Consider the following 19,433-nt stretch of genomic DNA (forward strand, 5'->3'; position numbering starts at 1 on the left):
CCGTCAGCTCCTCCCATTACTTGAGATTTAGTGACACCTTGGAATCCAGCTCCAGATTCTTAAATGCCATTTTACCCTGACCATGCATGGTAGTGTCCATCCATGTACATATGCACTCATATCAATGGGACATCCACAGAGACTGGTTTTACTACTGAAGTAATGGAAATAGTTAGGCTTCTTGAAAAAAAAATCTGCCACACAATAAATACCTACTTACAGCTGCAAGACTTGACCACTTGTAGAGCTTCCTGAGGAAGAATGATGGATGCTCAGTGCAAGGGGATGGATATAACTCTAAGGTTCTCCTATATGATCCCTGAGGATAACACTTCTAATTCCCAATCAGATAGTAACCTGGACCCCTAAGTCAGACAGCTTCCTTCCTGACATGGCTTCCCACCTAACACATTTTTCCTCCCATATTTCTATTCCTTCTTCTTAGATTCAGTTAATACATTGCTGTTATCAGTAGAAATCACACTGTGCAAAATCTATCTTTCCTCCTCTCTATATGAAATGTTGCACCTTTTAAGCACTATCTTCCAAGTCCTTTCACCCCTGGTCACTCCAAACCAGTTTCATCCACCATTTAACTGATTCTCTAAATTTATGTTTTTAAATTATGACATGCATATGAGACCATGCTGTATTTCTCTGTCTTATATCACTTAACATATTAACATATGTTAATACCCAATCCTCAAGTCGCATTGTGTTGCTGAAAATGATAGAATTTCCTTTTTGAAGGCGGAATAATATTTTATTGTGTACCTATACCACATTGTTTGTTTGTTTCTATATCTTTGTTATGAATTGTGCTTTTTCATAAGCTAATTTCATTTCCTTCAGATGTATAGCCATTAGTGTGGCTGTGGTTTCCCAACAGTGTGTGAGGTTTCCTTTTTTCCATATCCTTGCCAAAAGTTGGTATCATTCATCATTTTGATAATAGGTATTCTGACAGGTATGTGGTGATAACACACCGTAGGTTTAATTTAATCTGATGATTAGTGATCTTGTGTATTTCAGTATACTTGTTATGAATATATGCATTTTCTTTTGAGAAATATCTATTCAGGGTCTTTGTCCAGTTAGTATTATGGTTGCTTAGTTTCTTGTTTTTGAGTTCCTACTATGTTTTGGAGTAGTGACTGCTTATCAGCTATATAGTGTATAATCTTCTCTGTGAGTTATTTCCTTTGCTGTGGAGATTTTTGGTTTGATGAAATTTCATTTTCTGTTTTTTGTTGACTGTGCTTTTAGTGTCATACATACTAAAATAGTAATCATCACTATCATTGCCTAGACCAATGCCATAAAGCATTCTTCAGTATGTGGAGTTGCAGAAGTTTTAACGTTTATTTAAGGGATTGTCCTTTCTGTATTACATGTTCTTGACACCTTTAACAGAAATTCATTAATCATTAATGTGTAGATTTATTTATTGGCTATCTTTTCTGTTCTGTTGACCTATATGTCTTTTTCTGCCAATACTATCATTTTGATTGATGTGACTTTGCATTATACTTTCAAGTAAAGTAATGTAATGTATGCCACTTTGTTCATTTTGCCCAAGATTGTCATGACTGTTATCTTCTTGGTTCCACATTTTTAAGTGTTTCTTTACTATTCATATGAAAAATATCATTGACACTTTAATAAGGATTCCATTCAATCTGTAGATTGCTTTAAGTACTATGGATATTTAAATGATACTCATTTTTCAAATACATTAACTCAGGATGTTTTTCCCTTTACTTGTATCTAGTTCAGTTTCTTTCTGATGAAGACAGAATGTCTTAAAAGTTTTTTGTTTAGTAATCTTGACCTTCCTGAGTTAACTTTAATAATGATTGTTTTATTTTTATTTTTGTTTACTATTGGGAATGGAACTACTTGCTTAGCATCTTTTTTGTACATTTCAATATTTTGCATAGGAATGTTATTATCTTTTATGTTGGTTTTGTGCCTTGCATATTCACTGAATTCAGTTACTAGTGCTAACACTTTTTGTTGACTGGCGTTTTTGCTGTACAAGGACACTTCAAAAAATTCATAGAAAGTAGAATTTAAAATTTGAAAAATATTGTGCAAAAATTCTGAAATTATTGCAGTTTCTTCATAAAACATATTTCCATGAAAGTACTAAAGACCCAACATATAAGATTTTGTCATCTGCCAACAGATGATATTATTTCTATCTTTGCAATTTAAATACATTTTAGTTTTCTCTTTTATTATTTGCTTTTAGTAGAACTTCTGGTTGTACATTGAATCAAAGTGGTGGATGGTCGTACTTGACCTGTTCTTGATCTTAGACATTAACTATGGCTTTGTCAAATATGACCTTTAATATGTTGATATACTATTTTAACTGTTTTTTATCTTCAGGCTGATGGTACCAAGAACTTCCTAATTATTGAGTAATCACAATCATCATTGATTTCTATAACTTGGTCGTCATTCTAAACTGAATGCATAGCCATTAAACCAATATTCCCCAGCCATTCTCCCCCAGTCCTAGATAACCTCAACCATGTTTTTGTATATGAGTTTGACTATTGCAGATACCTAATGTAAGTGGATAATCTAGAACTTTTCATAGTATTTCTTGTTTGCCTCACTTAACAGGTTTCTGTGATTTGTTCCCTTTATAACTTACATCAGAATTGCTAGCATTGTTGTACAGTGGTTGAGAACATCACTTGAGATAGCGTTGTTGGTTTATAGCATAACACACTAAGTACTGGCTGCTGTGCTTCTCTGCCAGCTCCTTGTGATTGTGTAAAAGCAGGAGATGCTGAGCCAAGTTCACCCAGCCGCTGCGACCTTGTGGAGACCTGGATAGACTTCTAAATCAGTTGGCAAGATGCATTCTCTTTGACACAATGACTTTGAAATATATAAATCTTTAAAGATGTGTATACTACCTTAAAAAATTTATTCTTTTTAAAAATAATTTATTATTATCATTATTATTTGAAAGAATACCTGAAAGAGAAAGAGAGAAGGAAAGAAATTTTATTCACTGGTTTATTGTCCAGCAGCAGTTAGGGTTGGGCCAGGCTGAAACCAGGAGCCCAGGAATTCCATCTAAGACTCCCATGGGTGTCAGGCGCCCAAAAACGTGCGCCATTTTCTACTCTTGGAAGGCACAACAGCAGGGAGCTGTATCAGATGTAGAGTGGTTTGGGCTCAAACGGATACTCCTATGCATATGACATATTTTGCTAATCCATTCATTTGTTAGTGCACATGTAGATTAATTTGTGAATACAGCTGCTATGAAATGGCTACATGGATTTGTATTTCAATCTATGCCTTCAATCCTTTTCAATGTATACGCAAAAGTGAAATTGTGGAAAATAATTTAACCACAATTAAATTCATTCACTTATTTTAGAAATTAATTTCATCTTTTGAAATAGGGACAGAGTGCTGCAGAGAGTGAAACCTTAACATCTGCTGGTTCATTCATATTAACTTATGACTATCTTCTTAAAAAGGTTTTATTTATTTGAAAGAGTTACAGAGAGGGGCAAGGAGAGACAGAGTTTTTAACTGCTTGTTCACTCCCCCTGACTTTCAGGTTCTAGGTGTAGATGTAACAAAAACTGAGGGTCAGGGCTTGGCCCTTGGGAAGATAACGCCGTCAGATCCACATGTGTTAACATTTGACCAGGGAAACCCACTGGTTTGGGCATTTGGGGCCTCAGTCCAGGGGATGGACGGAACAGCCATGAACCCTGCCATGAACCAGGCACTGCTCCCAAGAATTCAGGAGAAGGCCTTCAGTTGGTCTAAGACTATAGTTGATAGGGTCGCCACTGTTGCAGCCACTGCAACCCTTTGGGACTCAAGGAGATTTAGGCAGGAGCAGCCATGGACCGTGGGCCCGGGTAAGAGCTCTGGAGACCAAACAGGCTGGCGGGGAAACTGGTAACTGCCCACAGGTTGAACTCAGAGGTAGGATCTAGACAAAGGGCTGGCCCTCACAGGGAAGAAATGCTGTAACCACTGTGAGAAGGGTGCGGCAGTGTGTGGCCACTCTTGCTTGCATTAGCTAGCTAACAGGTTACAGTTGCAAGTTTCCATGGTGGTTCTCCTATGACAGTGAGGCAGCTGCTATTCAGAGCCACCTGAACTCCTGCGAGGCTGCAGACCGGACAGTAGTTAAGGCAGCTGACTGGTCTGCAAGTGCAGACACCTCTCTTCTGTTTGTCTTGTGTGGGTCCAAACACCAAATGGAGAAATACAAAAGAGATTTACCGGGGCAGGGGGCACAGAATGGGTGGTACCTCTACTGAAGTGAACCACGATGTTAGAAGTGATGCTCAAACATTTCAAAGAAGGGCTTCCCAGGAGATTGGAGTGTGAAAATGTGCCATTCCCCCAAAATAACAGAGCACCAGGAGGGCCAATTGGATGGCAGCAAACAGGTGCAGAAAGGGGCCAGGGGAAGAGGTTAAGTGAAGCTTGCAGAAGTCAGACTTATTGGAACCCAGGTGGCCAGTGAGGCACAGGTTGATGTGCCCAAGCCCTCAAGAGTCCCTTCCTAGAGGGGCCTGAAGAAAAGAGGCTTCCAGGCAAGTGCCAGGCTAGTGGAAACTCCAGGGGGTAAATCTAGCTCCAGAATGAGAATAATGAAGGTGTCAGGCCAGACCTGAGGCCCAAGTAACTGCTGACAAAGATTGCGACGCACACCGAACAATCAGATGAGTAAGAGGTTCCTGGACTGTCCAGGGACATAGACTGTGGGAATTCAAGGTACAAGGGAAGTGGCCAAAAAGAGACAGGGTTTAACAGAGTAAATTAGCAGTAAGGCAGGAGAGTCTTCAGAGTGTAAGGTTAAAGTTAAGCTCTGAGCTGTCCTTTTATTTAAAATTTATTTCAAATTATAAAACTACCCAAAGATTTAAATAAGTCACAAAAGATGTAAACAAGTCAAGAAAGGATTAAAAAACCAAGTGATAAAATTAACTATACCTGTTCAAATGTTATTTATAGTGCTTTTAAAAATTAAACCTTAAATAAGAGTTAAAGTTTAATCTGTTACAGCAACAAGATTTTAAAATACATGTTTATCAGCAATTCCTTTCTTAATGGGTTATTTCTTGTCAATTTCCTCATCAACTCCAGCGTGCTTTGGTCCTAACTCTTAAATTGTTACAAATTTTGGGATGGTTCCATGTAATAAACCTTGAATTCAAGGTTTTTGTTTCCCATTTTGGTGACAAATCAGAGACCATGCGGTTTTGTGTTTCATCACCCAGTGTTCTTTCTAAGTTATAGTTGTTCTTTCTAAGTTATAGTTGTTCAAAGATAGCAGAATTTTATAAACGTCAGGGTTGAGATATGTCCTTATTTTAAAGGTATCTGATTACTTCATGTCAATGATGAAATCTGACCTATATTATGTCATAATGTCCGGGGATCCTGTTCCCTCCCGATATTTTGAGCCTTCTTGACATCTTTGACAGGTATTCAAATATTCAAAATTCCAAGTCCCTTGGACCTTGATATTTCTAGTGTCCACTTTTTCCCCACTGGAAATGTCAGGAGATATTTCTCACATATAGCAGAGACAACAACTGATTAGGCTGTTTGGATTATATTAAAATTACTTCAAAAGTGTGAAGTAATGCTAAATTTGTAGTTGTGATCATACAAAATGCTACTAAAAATGTCCAAAAGTTATGAAAATCTAGTAACCGTGTTGTGTTGTTATCATCATCATTATTAATGATAAGGTCCAGAGGCCTATAGGGACAAATGTTTTTATAAAGCCTATGGATACTTTCTAATATACTAGCTAGGGTAAACAAGTCCCTCTTCTTGTTGGATAGTGAGTTTTATAATTCTTAGCATGGCTATTTAAAATCTTTTTGTCATCCACAATGTTGTATTTTCTAAAGACACAATCATATTCAATGAGAAAAATAGGGTTGGTTCAAGTTACTAAGACCAGGAAATAATCCTAACACATTGATGATAATTTTGACAGCAGTTCAGGATTTTAAGCTCTTACTCTTAGTCTGTCCTGTGACATGTGTTATGTTTTGCCTGTATATGTGCTGCATGTTTACATGGGGAAGTTTGTGGAAAGTTCTGTTTTCATTGGCTTATAGATAATAGAGTGATCACAAATTAAGACTGCTAACTTAACACACACAGAAAAAAAATCATTTTTGTTCATGTGACTTAAATCCCTGGTAAGCTCTTTCAATTTGTTGTAAAAAAAAAAAACCTGAAAAACTAAAAAATGTTTTAAGTCATAGATATGTTTGTGTTTAAACTTGACAGTCAAAACAGTTATGCTTGCCTAGTCAAGCATGCTATGTTTAGGAGTAATATTGACCTAAAAATAACGTAGGTAAAGATATAATTCAGTGTTCATGGCTCCCTATAAAGTTCAGTGGAACTTCTAGAGTTCTTAGGAAAAAATCATGACTTCCGATAATACCCATGTTTATCCAGTATTTTAATTGCTTATATAATTTAAGTGTAATTTAAGTTGATAAATGTGAAAGAAAAATGTTTCCAATGCATCTATTCTTGCCTCAATATTTATAAAAAACGTTGGATCTTTTAGGAATGATTTTCCTAAATTAACATTTGACAGTTAAAATTAGTTGCTGAATTTTCACTTGGTATTAAGTTACAGAGAATCAGCAATCAGTGCATCTTGACTTGTTCCTTCATTTCTTCTCTATTTTCTCCAAAATGGCAGACTTCATAATAGCAAGCTAACACTATTCTAAAGGACCCTCAGATTGTGTGGTTTGATCTTCCGACCTTATGTGGGGAAAGCTAACCTTGTTCTGTAATATTGCCTGGCTGCATATCAAAGATCAAATAGTATAGCCAAAAAAAAAAAAAAAACCCACAAAAAACAAAAACAAACTTATATGATGTGGTTCCACAACCAGATTTATTTTGCCATGAGAACAATAAAACAGGCAACCCCTTCTTCTAATCAAACTAAGGGAGTGATAAATTTACAATGTTGACTTCAAACTGTGTAGACAGGCTGGTTAAGGTGGTCATCACACCTTTGTCTCTTCTTGAAGGACAGAGCTCGCCTCATGGAGCTAGCCTTATCTCACAGGAAAAACACTGTCTGGACATGCCTGTCACTGTTGTTTCTAGAGCAAGCCATTGAAGAGTAGGGATGAGACTCTGTAAGCCCTTGACTGAAATCCTCAAGGCTGCCTCTGAGGAAAAGGCATGAGCTAGGCAGCAGGAGGCAATTAATAATGGCTTATGTGCTGATCTGCTGTCAAGTAGACACAAGGCCAGTCCACCCTCAAATGGCACCTGTTTTTCGATATGGAAAGCCAAGGCATTGGGCGAACAGCTGTTATGACAGAAGCTGGCTTCCTAAGAGCCCTGTTAGCACTGCCAAGAACCAGGCCCCTGGAAACAGAACTGCCCTGAGTATTAAAGGATCCTGGGTCAAAGCCGCAGACCCTATAGACCCCAAGCTAAAAAAGCTCTTCACTCTGCCCAGCTTCCAAAGTGATCACTGTGGTTGAGGGGGTGGCCTAGGGTAGGTAGGAGCTGCAGCCTATGCTATAATGATCTCCTGTTCAGGCCAGATCTCTTCTTAGGCCAGACTGGGTGATGAAACACAATAGGGTATCTTCCTTCAGTAGGAACCACCTGATCATCTAACACTATTCCTGGACAGCTGTGAAAACTTAGCTGCTCCAGAAACTCTGATGGCTAGTCACAAGGACCATCCCCTCTGGGAAGCCTGCCAAATCAGATGCCAATACCTTGCCATGACTGTACACACTTGTCAGTCTATACACACTGGAACTTTGAGGAATACAACAGGCAACATGTTGGACTTAAGGTCTCAGTGTCACTGTATTCTGTTGGGACTAATGACAATATTACCTTTGCTGCTGCCTTTATGTTTAGCCAAGCCTGCACCAAAAAAAAAAAAAAAAAAAAAAAAACCAGAGCCAATCACAAAAAAAGTTACACTGGCAATGTTTGACTTATAAATGAGGGGTTTTGTTGAGAACAATCTTTTATCTCATGTAACAACAGTCTGTGTCCTGCTGAACTCTGGTGTGAATGGTGAGGTTACTTTCCAGAGCATAATGGTTGTGGAGCTTCTCCTTGCCCAATACCGGCCCATAGAAGATGAATTTTTAGGGGATTCTAAAGATGTTCCAGATAAGAAGAATGAATGTTGCAGAACCAAAAACTCAAAAACTTGCCCTATTGGCTATGGGCAGACGTTTGGTGAGGACAAGCAGGAGCTGAGCTCAGGACCGCCGTCTCCATCTGTTATTATACCAAAGACTTTGTAAATATGCATGCCTAAGGTAAGGGTGTGCCTAATTAAACTGCCTGTCACCATGACATATAGATTGGAGGTGTAAAAGTAGTAAAAAGGCCAGGGGTTTGGCTCTTGGAACCGCAGTCCTTTCAAATCTACATGCATAAATAAACATGCATTTCCTCCAACAAATGCCACTTGTTTTTTCAGCAGGGGCAAGGGGCAAAGTACTTGAACCATCTGTTGCTGTTTTTCCAAGGAATGTTAGCAGGGAGCTGGATTGGAACCCACACCCATATGGGATGCCAGGGTTGCAGGCAGTACTGTAACCCACTGTGCTACAATTTGGGGCCCCTACTTGTGACTTTCTTGGCAATAGGGAATCTGAATTCCTACTGCTTGCTCCAGGTTTTAGCCCTTGGGCAAGTCAGAACTCAATGACAAACAGTTGTTTCCTCAGAATAAACCCTACTTCCTCAAAAGAGCATAATCTACATTTCAGTGGCTGAATCTTCAACAATGTATGATCTGGTTATCACTTTGAGCAGAATTCAGTTCCATGAAAACAAAGTGCAATAGTGCCTGGCGCTAGCTGTCCTTGCAGAGTGCATGCATCAGTGAATCAATTGCTACATTTGTAATGGCTTTCCATCGTAAGAGCTCCTATCTTATAATTTCATATAAGGAACCCCAGGACAAAATGTAGGCAATGTTTCTTGTTCTTGAGTTTGCTCATTTTTTTCTGATATCTGACAACATATTGTGAATCTAAAATATAGTATTACCACCAGGATACTAGTATTGAAACAATCTTCCGGCAGCATTCAGATATGGCCAGCTTTACTTGCACTCATACGTATATGCATGCGTGCATGGTTGTGAGGGGAGAATGGGAAGGCAGGAAGGGGAGGTGGACAAGGGAACCCTCTACCTACAAAGCCATATCATGGAAAAGAGTGATAAAAGAGTAAAACTGGTATGTATCCTCACAGACAAATTTTTCTGTAAGCAAATTTCCATTTGTTTGTGATAAATGTCTAAGAGCCCAGTTGTTGGTTAATATAGTCTGTGTATGATCAGTTTTATGAGAAAATAATTTCCAGAGTGACTGCACCAATTTACATTTCTACAGGCAACGTTGGGGTAACTCACTGCGTCTGTATCCTCACCAGCATTTGATGGAACCTGTTTGTTGTTGCTGTTTAATTTTGTCCATTATGATAAGTGCATAGTGATATCTTATGTCTCATTGTGGTTGGAATCTGTATTTCCCTAATGGTTAATCATGTTAAACATCTTTTATGTGCTTATTTTTCTGATGTGATTTGTGACCTTACTCCACCTGAAAGTGTTAGGAGCATGAAAAACAGGAGCTATAATAGAGATTTGCCTTGAAAAAATTAAGCTGTGAGATTTATTTGCAAACCCTGACTTGGATATAAAAAAAATAACTGGCCACTAACGACTCTTGTTTATTAGAGTTCTGATATTATTTTTTCTAATGAAGAATTGATTGAATGTAGTAACATGATAAGAGCATTCCTCTGAGGTATATAGAATTAATACATTTTTATGTTGTAAATTTTTCTGTTTCAATTCTTTATTAGAAAGCATATCTTAATTTTAGACATCCTTATGAATCATTACTCCCTACATTTTATTTGAAGATAACATCATTGGCTTCTTCAGTATGCACTAATACATTCATATGATGAAAGTATATTTATTGCCTACCTCCTTGAGCTTGGGGGTACTTACTTGTTATAGAAAGTGAGTTTACCTATATATTTTACTTTTAGATTATTTCTCAAAGCTATAATACTGTTTAAAAATAGCTAAGTGCATTTGCTTTCACCATTTGGTATCCTTCCTCCAAATGTTTTCTCTTTTTCCTTAACAGGTTGATTTAGTGAATATTGGAAGCAGTGACATAGTAGATGGGAATCATAAACTGACTCTTGGTTTGATTTGGAATATAATCCTCCACTGGCAGGTAAGACTTGTGATAACCATTCCTTTTGGAATGAAATGTAGCTAATCTTTCCTTTGGTTTTTACTGTAGACTTAGTAAGTAAACATGTTTGGATGATTCTCACCAATACCAAACCCGTCTCTACACTGCAGGCTTTTAAATGGAACAGCTGACGTCATCTCAGATGTTATACATTATGACATCATAAAACAGGGTTTGCCACATTTTAACAAATCTATTTTTCTAAATTTTATTTCATGCGGTGGGGATGACGCAAAGCAGAAAATGCCCCAGGAATAGGTTAATGAAAACATTTCCACAAACGTGTGTCCTATAATATGTCAATAAGTGAATCTGTGTAAGAAAAAAACATTTTTTCCTTAATTATTATCCAATAAATGAGAATGCCAGTCTTGTATAGCCTTAATATGAACTAATGCCAATGAAACAGTAGAGGGATTTAAGCGTCAGCATATGTGTTATTTACACAAACTCACTTCAAAATATGATTTGAAAATTATATTTTTATGTCTGACTTACCTGACCATAGGGCATTCTGAGTGGTCTATTTTCAGACACTGCAAAACAGACTGAAATTCCATTGCTTTAGTGAGGAGAGTAGATAGATAAATATAGACTGAAGAATGTGAGTTTAAATTTAAACATAGCAGCTTAGTGACACTGGGTATAGTGTCATATGGAATACATATGTTTTCAGTGTCAAAAGAGAGAACTAAAAATGAAAATGTGTACATGTCTTAAAAGAGTTAAACGAAAGAGCATCCCATAAGACACTCAGTACACTTTTCCACTGTGTTTTAAGTATACAATGTTATCCGTATCAATTCCTTAGAGATTTTTCACTCTTATTTTAAGATGCTAGAGGGTATTTCAGGTATTTATGCATTTTTCTGAAACATGGGTTATACTTTTTATAAACAGCTCGTTTGAGATATAACTTTATTTATTTATCTATTTATTTATTTATTTGAAAGGCAGATTTACAGAGAGGGAAAGAGAGAGAAGACAATTTTCTATCCACTGGTTCACTGCCCAAATGGGTGCAATGTCCAGTGCTGAACTGATCTTTTTTTTTTTTTATCCATTTTATTGTATTGTTGTTGACAATCTTTACATAGTTAACTATAGTTGAAGGAAAAACAAGAAAAAGAAAAAAAAAGGTTCAGGGGGATAGGGAGGTGGGCAATGCTATTATGTCCATATTGTTTCCATCATGTATCTGAGGTAAAGGGGGATATTGAGGGAGAAGCCCCACCTGGTTTCCCGCCCACCCCAAGTCCCAGATGTGGGGCATGCTCTGAGATATGTGCTCGAGTGGAGTTAATAGTTCTCCAGTTATGAGTCACTGCCAGTTTCGCTCGATGAGGTGGTCCACTGATTGATATGGTCCATCATAAAGTCTCCATTTGTCCCATATTTCGCTGCCAACATGTAGCTGAGATGAATGATTGTCCTATTCTGTCTTCTGTCTTTTCTTGGTTAGAATTCTGAGTCCAGCAGTTCAAGTGGGGAGATCTCCAAAGGTACTTTGAGGTATTCCCAGATTAGTTTCTTGTATGTTCTAGCAAGCACAGGGCCCGGCATAGTCCATCACCCTGATCAGCTGGTGGTTGCAATTGCTGTGTTGGTTCTGTTTTCAGTCCCGAGTTGCACTGGAACCAATGGGTGTTGCAGTCCAGTCTGGTTCGGCCCTTACATCAACCAGTGGGAGCTGCAGCCTAGTTGGGGCGACCCACAATAACCCCCACCAGACCGCCCCCTACCCTGGTTTGCCAGTATGTGTAGCAGAAGACCAATCTGTCCCCCATCCCATTTGGCTCTGGTACTTGTCAATGGGTATTAAAGCTTAGTTTTATCTAACCAACTCAACCTTCCAGCCCTCACAGATATTGTTGAGTACCTCTCTATCTAGCCATCCCAGCCCCCGTCCTAGTTTTCATGCCTTCCCACGGGAATAGTGACCCAAGAAGGGGGAACCCACTTTTTCCCTCCCAGGTCTCTCTGTCCCGGTTTATGCACTCTTTGGGTGGTCCTGTGATTTGACTCGACAGAATTAGTCCCCAGTGCCAGCTTCTGCCAGCTGATGCTGTGAACTGATCTTAAACCAGGAACCAGGAGGCTCCACTGGATCTCCTTCTTGGGTGCAGGTGCCCAAGGACTTACCCATCCTCTGCTGCTGTTCCAGGCCGTAAGCAGGGAGCAGGATCAGAAGTGGAGCAGAACTCAAATCAGCACCCATATGGGATGCCAATACTGCAGGGGGAGGATTAGTTTGCTAAGCCACTGCACCAGCCAAAGATTTAACTTTAATACCACAAATTTACCCCCATCTATGTGTAAAATTCAATGTATATCCATATACTTTTCTGTTTCTCATTAGCATCTCAATCTTGAGGAAAATACGATTTTCCCCTAATAAGCCAAAATTTGAAGAGATTGACAGGGTTATACAACCATGATTGCTATCTAAATTTAATATATTTCACAAACCCAAAAGACATTTCTTACCAATTCACAGTTACCCTGCACTCCTTTTCCAGGCCAAGACAACTGTTTATCTGTTCTGTTTCTCTACATTTGCTTGTTTAGGAATTTTATATTAATGGAATCATGTAATATGTGTTCATTTGTGTCAGCCTTCTTTATATTCAAGGCCTATCCCTATTGTAGCAGGAATCACTACTTTGTGTAAGTAAGTTGACTTTTTAAAATTAAATACACACAAATACATACATGCTTATTGTGCCCATTTGTTGGAGAGAGCGAGGGGTACCTCAAGAGCAATAAAGTGAGGTGAGTGAGCACCCCTCCTTGGCAGCTCATTTGCCATATGCCCACCAAGGTCTGCCATTGAAATGGACTGAAACTGGGAGCAAAAAATGCAATCCTGGGCTCCAAAGGCGGTAGGAATCGCATTACTGAAGCTATCCCTCTGCATCATGGCATCTGCATTAACAGGAATATGGACTCAGGAGCTGGAGCTAGATATGAAACCCAGCCACTCTAATATGGAATGTTGGGGTTCTAATTAGTGTCTTCACTGCTGGGCCAAACCACCTACTCTAGTACTGTTGTTTGTTAACTTTAATTGTAGGTTTGTCTTGCTCAGAATCATATAACATGTGAGTGTGAGAGGGGACAAAGGAGGGAGAGAATGGGGTGAGGGTGGAGCACAATGGCTCAATTGGTTAATCCTTCTACCTCTAAGCACCGGCAATGCCATAACGACACTGGTTCATGTCCTGGCTACTGCATTTCCTGAAATCTACCTCCCTGCTTAATGGCCTGGGAAAAACTAGTTGCAGATGGCCCAAAGTCTTAGGACCCTGCACCCATGTGGGAGACCTGGAAGAGGTTCCTGTCTCCTGGCTCCAGATTGGCTTTAATTCAGGCATTGTGGCTACTTGGGGAGTGAACAAGTAGATGGATGATCTTTCTCTCTGTATCTCCTTCTCTCTGTAAATTTAAATTTGCCTTTTTCATAAAAATAAATGAAACTTTAAAAAGGTAACATGTCGGCCAGAGATGTACCTACTCAATACTTGCAGCAACCTCCCAATTAACCTTCATTTTAAAAATTCCAGATAATCCAAATATGCTCCACTCTATCTCATAGCAATATGGAGCTGGGGGTAGAGGGAGAGACAGAAATAGAGAGAGAATGAACAACTGCTGACAACAGAATAGCAAAAGAGACCCTCACATGAGCCTGAGTTGCACAATTTATACCATTTCCACACAGTGATTTTATTAGTTTGTTTTTCATTACTGTAATGAAATCACAGAGGCAAACTACTATATAATGAAAAGAGATTTATTTGGCTTACAATTTTGGAGGTTGAAATCTAAAATTGGATGACCCCATTTATTTGGCATCTAGTAAGTGTTCAATAGCTGAATTCTTGCAGGACAAATTGCATGCAATCATAGCAGTGTAGTGTCAAATAAAACATTCAAGATAAAAGGTAGATTATCTCATACCAAACAAACTCTGTATCTACTCCTGGTTGAATCAAACAAATCAGCAGGATGGGCAGTTCTTTGCCTGGGTTCACCTCCTGAGCTCCCAGTGAACTCTGCTTCCCACTGGCTGCTGGTGGAGCTCCGGCCACTGGTTGAGCTCAGATCATGGCTCACTGACTACCAGTGGAGAATCTGGTCACTGCAATCCCACACCATTATGTCCACTGCTATCCCATGTCTGTCAGTCTCCAGGTGCCCCTCTGCCATTGGCCTATCCTCTCCTTTTTCCTGGAATGAGCCCTCTCTGCTTAACCCTGGCTAATGATTCTCCATCTGTTTAAATGTGTCCTTGTCCTACTCCTCCATCTTGATTACCCTGGTATTTTCTTTAAATTCATCTTTTTGTCGTTGTTACCATGTGATGGAGCTTCTAGACTTCATTATACAAGGACTGTTTTTCGGTCTTTTCTTGCCTAAGCTCTTACTGCAGCCTCTGGCTGATGTCTGTGTTTTTGAATTACCTTATCCTTGTGATTTGAAGGACTCTTCCCATTCGATGTGTATGTATCCCTCTCCTTCTGCTCTATCATGCTGTCTTGTCCTCCTGAAACTGCTAAATACTCCAAAACCTAGAGAATCCGGAAAAATATCTTCCCCCAAATCACCTATGCATCCTCCTGTTAAATTGTACAAGACGTTGAGACTCCGAAAAGATTAAAGGACACGTGTAACAGACTATGACTGGCATTAATAGATGAAAAGGTGTGAATCCTTTCTTCCAGTGCCATATTGTGTGCTATTAGTACTGTGGAGGACTTCTCTTTGAACTTGAAAAAACTCAGGAATACCAACATTATTTTCTGATCATGATTGTTACGGTTCCCACCTCAAGTAAAAATTGTTAGCCTGAAAAAATAATGCAGATTTTGAGGAATGAGCTATTTTGAACAAAACTGTGAAGCAGACAATGTATGTTTGGCATCTTTTTATTCCTTTTTCTGTGGATATCATTTTTTTTCAGAGTTGAACACTGTTCTGACAAATAGCTAGAGATGAAAACAAATCTTTCTAGCCGTGTTGTAACAGAAGTCAGATCCTTACCTTTGCTGGCTATATCACCTTTGCAGTGCTCAATTCTAGGGCAAATTCACCCGGGAGTTTTTTAACTTTAATTTTATCTTATAAATGTTATTGAAGAGAGCAGATTTCATGTATTCCTTATGTACAATTCCAAGGAAACAGCCACACTTACCCCACTCTCCTGATCCTCCCAACCTGTGTCATACATTATTTAACTAATACACAGTTATCTGGAAATAATGATTTTGATACCACTAACAGCTTCCGATTCTTCCTACTCAGTCATTTCTCTACAAGATGGTTATTCTTCAGCTTTTCTGCAGAGCTTCATGCAACCTCTCTTTTCCCTATAAATTGTTCCTATCTCTTTACTCCCAATCATCTATAGCCCTTAATCTGGACTGAGTTTTGCGAGTAGACTATGAAGTTGGGTTTAACAAGTAAGGTGCTTAAAAAGAGATGCCTTCAGACCAGCACTTCTAGAAAGACAGAGATGGCCCAAGTGAAAACTAAAACTGTGTTGCAGTCTCAACAATAGCTTTATTCAAAGCCATGGGGAACCAGGAGCTAGCAGGACCTTGTCCTAAGGGGAATCACAATGGGTTAGTGTTTATATCATGACTGTTTGTCAAACGCTAGATATAAAATGCTTCCGAAAAGATGCATCTTGAGTAACATGACTCAGCAACTGAGAGGCCAAACAGGTGGCTGGAGATTACCCAATAACCGCTACAATAAACCCTTCCTTGAAGAAAAATCTTGCTGGTATACCCCACAATTTAATGATATCTTTGCACAGCTTAGATTCCTGGGCATTTTTAAAATCACTGCTCACAGACATTTCAATTATTTTCTTTTAAAATCAGATCTCTAGCTGTGTACGCGCGCGTGCGCGCACACACACACACACACACACACACACACGTTTAGATTGATTATTTGCCCCGCAGAGACAGTAAGCTGTGAGGGCAAAATAATTATTTTGGTTTACAGGCCCACCTTTAGAAACAGCTATGTAATTTCTTGATAACTGTGTTTTAAGTAAGAAAGAAATTATTTTCACTTATTGCTCTTAATTTTTGTCTCAGCAACATTTGTACTCAGGTAAAAGCAGTGCCAAATGAGGCTGAGGCTGATAAACTTCATTAATGACATAAAGATGCTAAAGGAGTTTTAGATTGAATACTGTGTTGTCGTTTAGCATTATGTGCATAGAGGGCAGCCTGGTCCAGAATTTCACAAATGAGTCCCATTCATCATTGGAAGGATGCTGGATCAGTGGAAATCCATCACTACCATCAAGCCAGTTTCTGCTGATTCCCATCCTGACTTAACACAGGGTACAAATTACACATCCTACAATTGCTGTCTATGGAGGTTGTATAATTTATAGTTTTGAAGTATGTTAAGGAAAAATATATCTTTTAGAACTCATACATGCAGTTCTTTTTTATTAATTTATATATAGAACGAATAGATTTCATGTATTTCACAATACAGATATAGAAACATAGGGGATCCTCCCATTTCCCTCCTACTCCTTACCTATCCTCCCCCTTTTACTAATTGTTACAATGTCATATTTTCCTTCTGCTTAACAATCAAAGCTTAACACTCCAATAGGCAAAGATGTGCAAGCATAGCAAGTAGAGAGAAAGGACTGCAAATCCCGCTATTACTCAGGGGTGTAGTCAGAGGCTGTAAATAGTGATCAAATCTCAGAATGTTAACCTCGCTTATATAGATTAGATTTTGTGTTCAGTGTATCATTTCTTATCAGAGAAAACGTATTTGTCTTTTGGGGATTGGCTCATTTCCCCAAGTATAATAGTTTCTAAGAATATAATGATATTTACATCCTTCTTCCCAGCCTCCACTTTCCCCATTCTGAGGCTTGCCCTCTTCCTTTTTTCCTGTTTAGTTTTTGCGATAACATACTTCAATTATCACTACAGTCAAGGGCCTATTGCTCCACTAAAGGAAGAAATCAGCATATAAAATTATCCTAGTTCTGCAGTAACATAGACAAAGCCTGTAGACAATAATCAAACGCAAAGATGACTTGCACCCATATAGAGTAAATTTTGAAATAATCACAAACCATCAAAACTATAACTGTGTAGCATTCTTAGCCAGTAGTTAGACAAAGATGTAAACAAAGTTTGACAGAGCTACATATTTGCAGTACTACCGATGACAGCTTGGCATTTCTTTATTTTTTAGCTTTGTCTTTGCTTTTTAAAATTGTTTTCCTTTTTAAATTTTGGCTCTCACATATAAGGAAGAACATGGGATATTTGTGTTTCTATGCTTATTTTTAGTTGCATAGATATTTTTAAAAATTTATTTATTTATTTATTTATTAATAATCTTACTTAGTTGATTAGGGTAAAAGGGTCAAGGGCTACAGGAAAGTGGGTAATACCATTATTTCCACACTAATATCATCACTTTTTTCCCCCCTGTATCTGGAGTCAGGGGAGAAACAAAGGGAGAAGCCCCATCCAGCCTCCCACCCATCTCAAGTCCCCAATGTGAGGCATGCTCCGAGGGTCCTGCTCAAGCAGTTGTGATAGTTCCACAGGTCTGAATTGCTGCCAATCTGCTTATTTTACTCAACACGATGTCATTCAATTGCATCCATTCAGTCATTTTGATACAAATGGTAAAATTCCTTCTTTTTTATGGTTCAATAATTTTACATTATGGAGATGTGTGTGAATGTTTATAATGTATTTTATCCATTCACTGGATGATGGATCCGTTGGTGGATTCCGTATTTTGGCTGTTGTGAATAGTGCAGCTAAAATACATAGAGGCACAGGTATCTTTTTTTTTTTCATAATTATGTCTTCCAGTAATGGAATTGCTGGATCATATGGCAAATCTGTTTCTGTTTTTTAAAGAAATCTCCAAACTGTTTTCTACTGTGACTGCGGTCATTTAACAATGTTGAAGTGTTCCTTTTTTCCACATTCTTGCCAGCATTGGTAGCACTATGTCTTTTATTTTAGTCAGTCTGACAGGGCTGAGGTGCTTGCTATCTCATAATAGTTTGACAATTAGATATACTAAATAATTATTTGACCTGTTTAATCACTGAGTGATGTAAGTTGGCCAGTCAGAAATAAATAAAAGTCAATAATGCACTCCTAAATAATGGATTGAGCTGTCAGCGGATCATGGCAAAATATGCCAATATCACATTTCTTCAGGATATGATCATGTTTACTAAAACTTTTCCTAAACCTTTTAAGACAAGATTTAATTGCATACTCTAAATTTTACTTTGACTCGTTCGTGACAGAATGACTTAGATTGGATTTGTTAAATATGTATTTACCCCAGAGGCAGTGAGTAACTTCCACATGGATGGAAAAGGAAAATAAAATGACATGTTTTGAATGCACAATAAATATTCATCATCTGGTCAAGATGTTGGCAGTGCATAGCATAGGCTGTATTTCCCCAAAGTCCTTGGTGGTAAAGGCTAATGACATTTACTTCTGTACTTCTTTCAAGTATCTCATTAGTGGCCTAGCTTATATTGAACAAATCACCTTGTATATATTCCTTTAATAAAAATGTAGGCAGTATTTCTATAATGAGGTGTCACTGTGTTCTTGATATTTAGGAAAAATGCTTAGAATGGCTTTCTGCATCAGAATGGAGGATTGCAACTTTGAAATATAATAACCTGCTGAATAACATTTGCACATGTACAAAACCTAGGAGAGGAGCATTCCAAATAAATTAAGGACAATAAAACCAAGGGCCACATGTCTACAGCTCTTAGGGATAGTTGCTGAATTTCTAAAATGCTTTTCTGTTTCATTGGGAAACATGTCTGTCTTTCAGACAATGTTCATTATATTTAAAACGTGCTCAAATGAATATGAGTATTACTTTAAATTATAGAATTAACTTAGCAGTTTTACTTTAGCATATATTAGACTGATTGTTAGAGTCTAGTATGTTTTAAAAGGATGGAAAGGATAAAGACATAAACAGCTTAAATAACTTAAGTAAGTTAGCATGGTTAGTTAATACAAAGGCAGGCTTTGAATCTAGGCATTAAAATATTCTCTTATCTATGTACTA

The 19,433-nt window shown here is 38.2% G+C and overlaps 1 protein-coding gene across 5 annotated transcripts in view; it reads left to right on the plus strand.

Annotated features, from left to right (window-relative positions):
* The window catches only part of DMD (dystrophin), a 1,951,117-nt gene that overhangs the window by 371,565 nt on the left and 1,560,119 nt on the right, over nucleotides 1–19,433 (plus strand). For all 5 annotated transcript variants that reach the window (XM_058659083.1, XM_058659078.1, XM_058659079.1 and 2 more), the window contains exon 5: nucleotides 10,197–10,289. In XM_058659083.1, the coding sequence (XP_058515066.1) occupies nucleotides 10,197–10,289 (93 nt within the window). The remainder of the gene's footprint in view (nucleotides 1–10,196; nucleotides 10,290–19,433) is intronic.

Source organism: Ochotona princeps, chromosome X (assembly GCF_030435755.1).
Source record: "Ochotona princeps isolate mOchPri1 chromosome X, mOchPri1.hap1, whole genome shotgun sequence".
NCBI lineage: Eukaryota > Metazoa > Chordata > Mammalia > Lagomorpha > Ochotonidae > Ochotona > Ochotona princeps.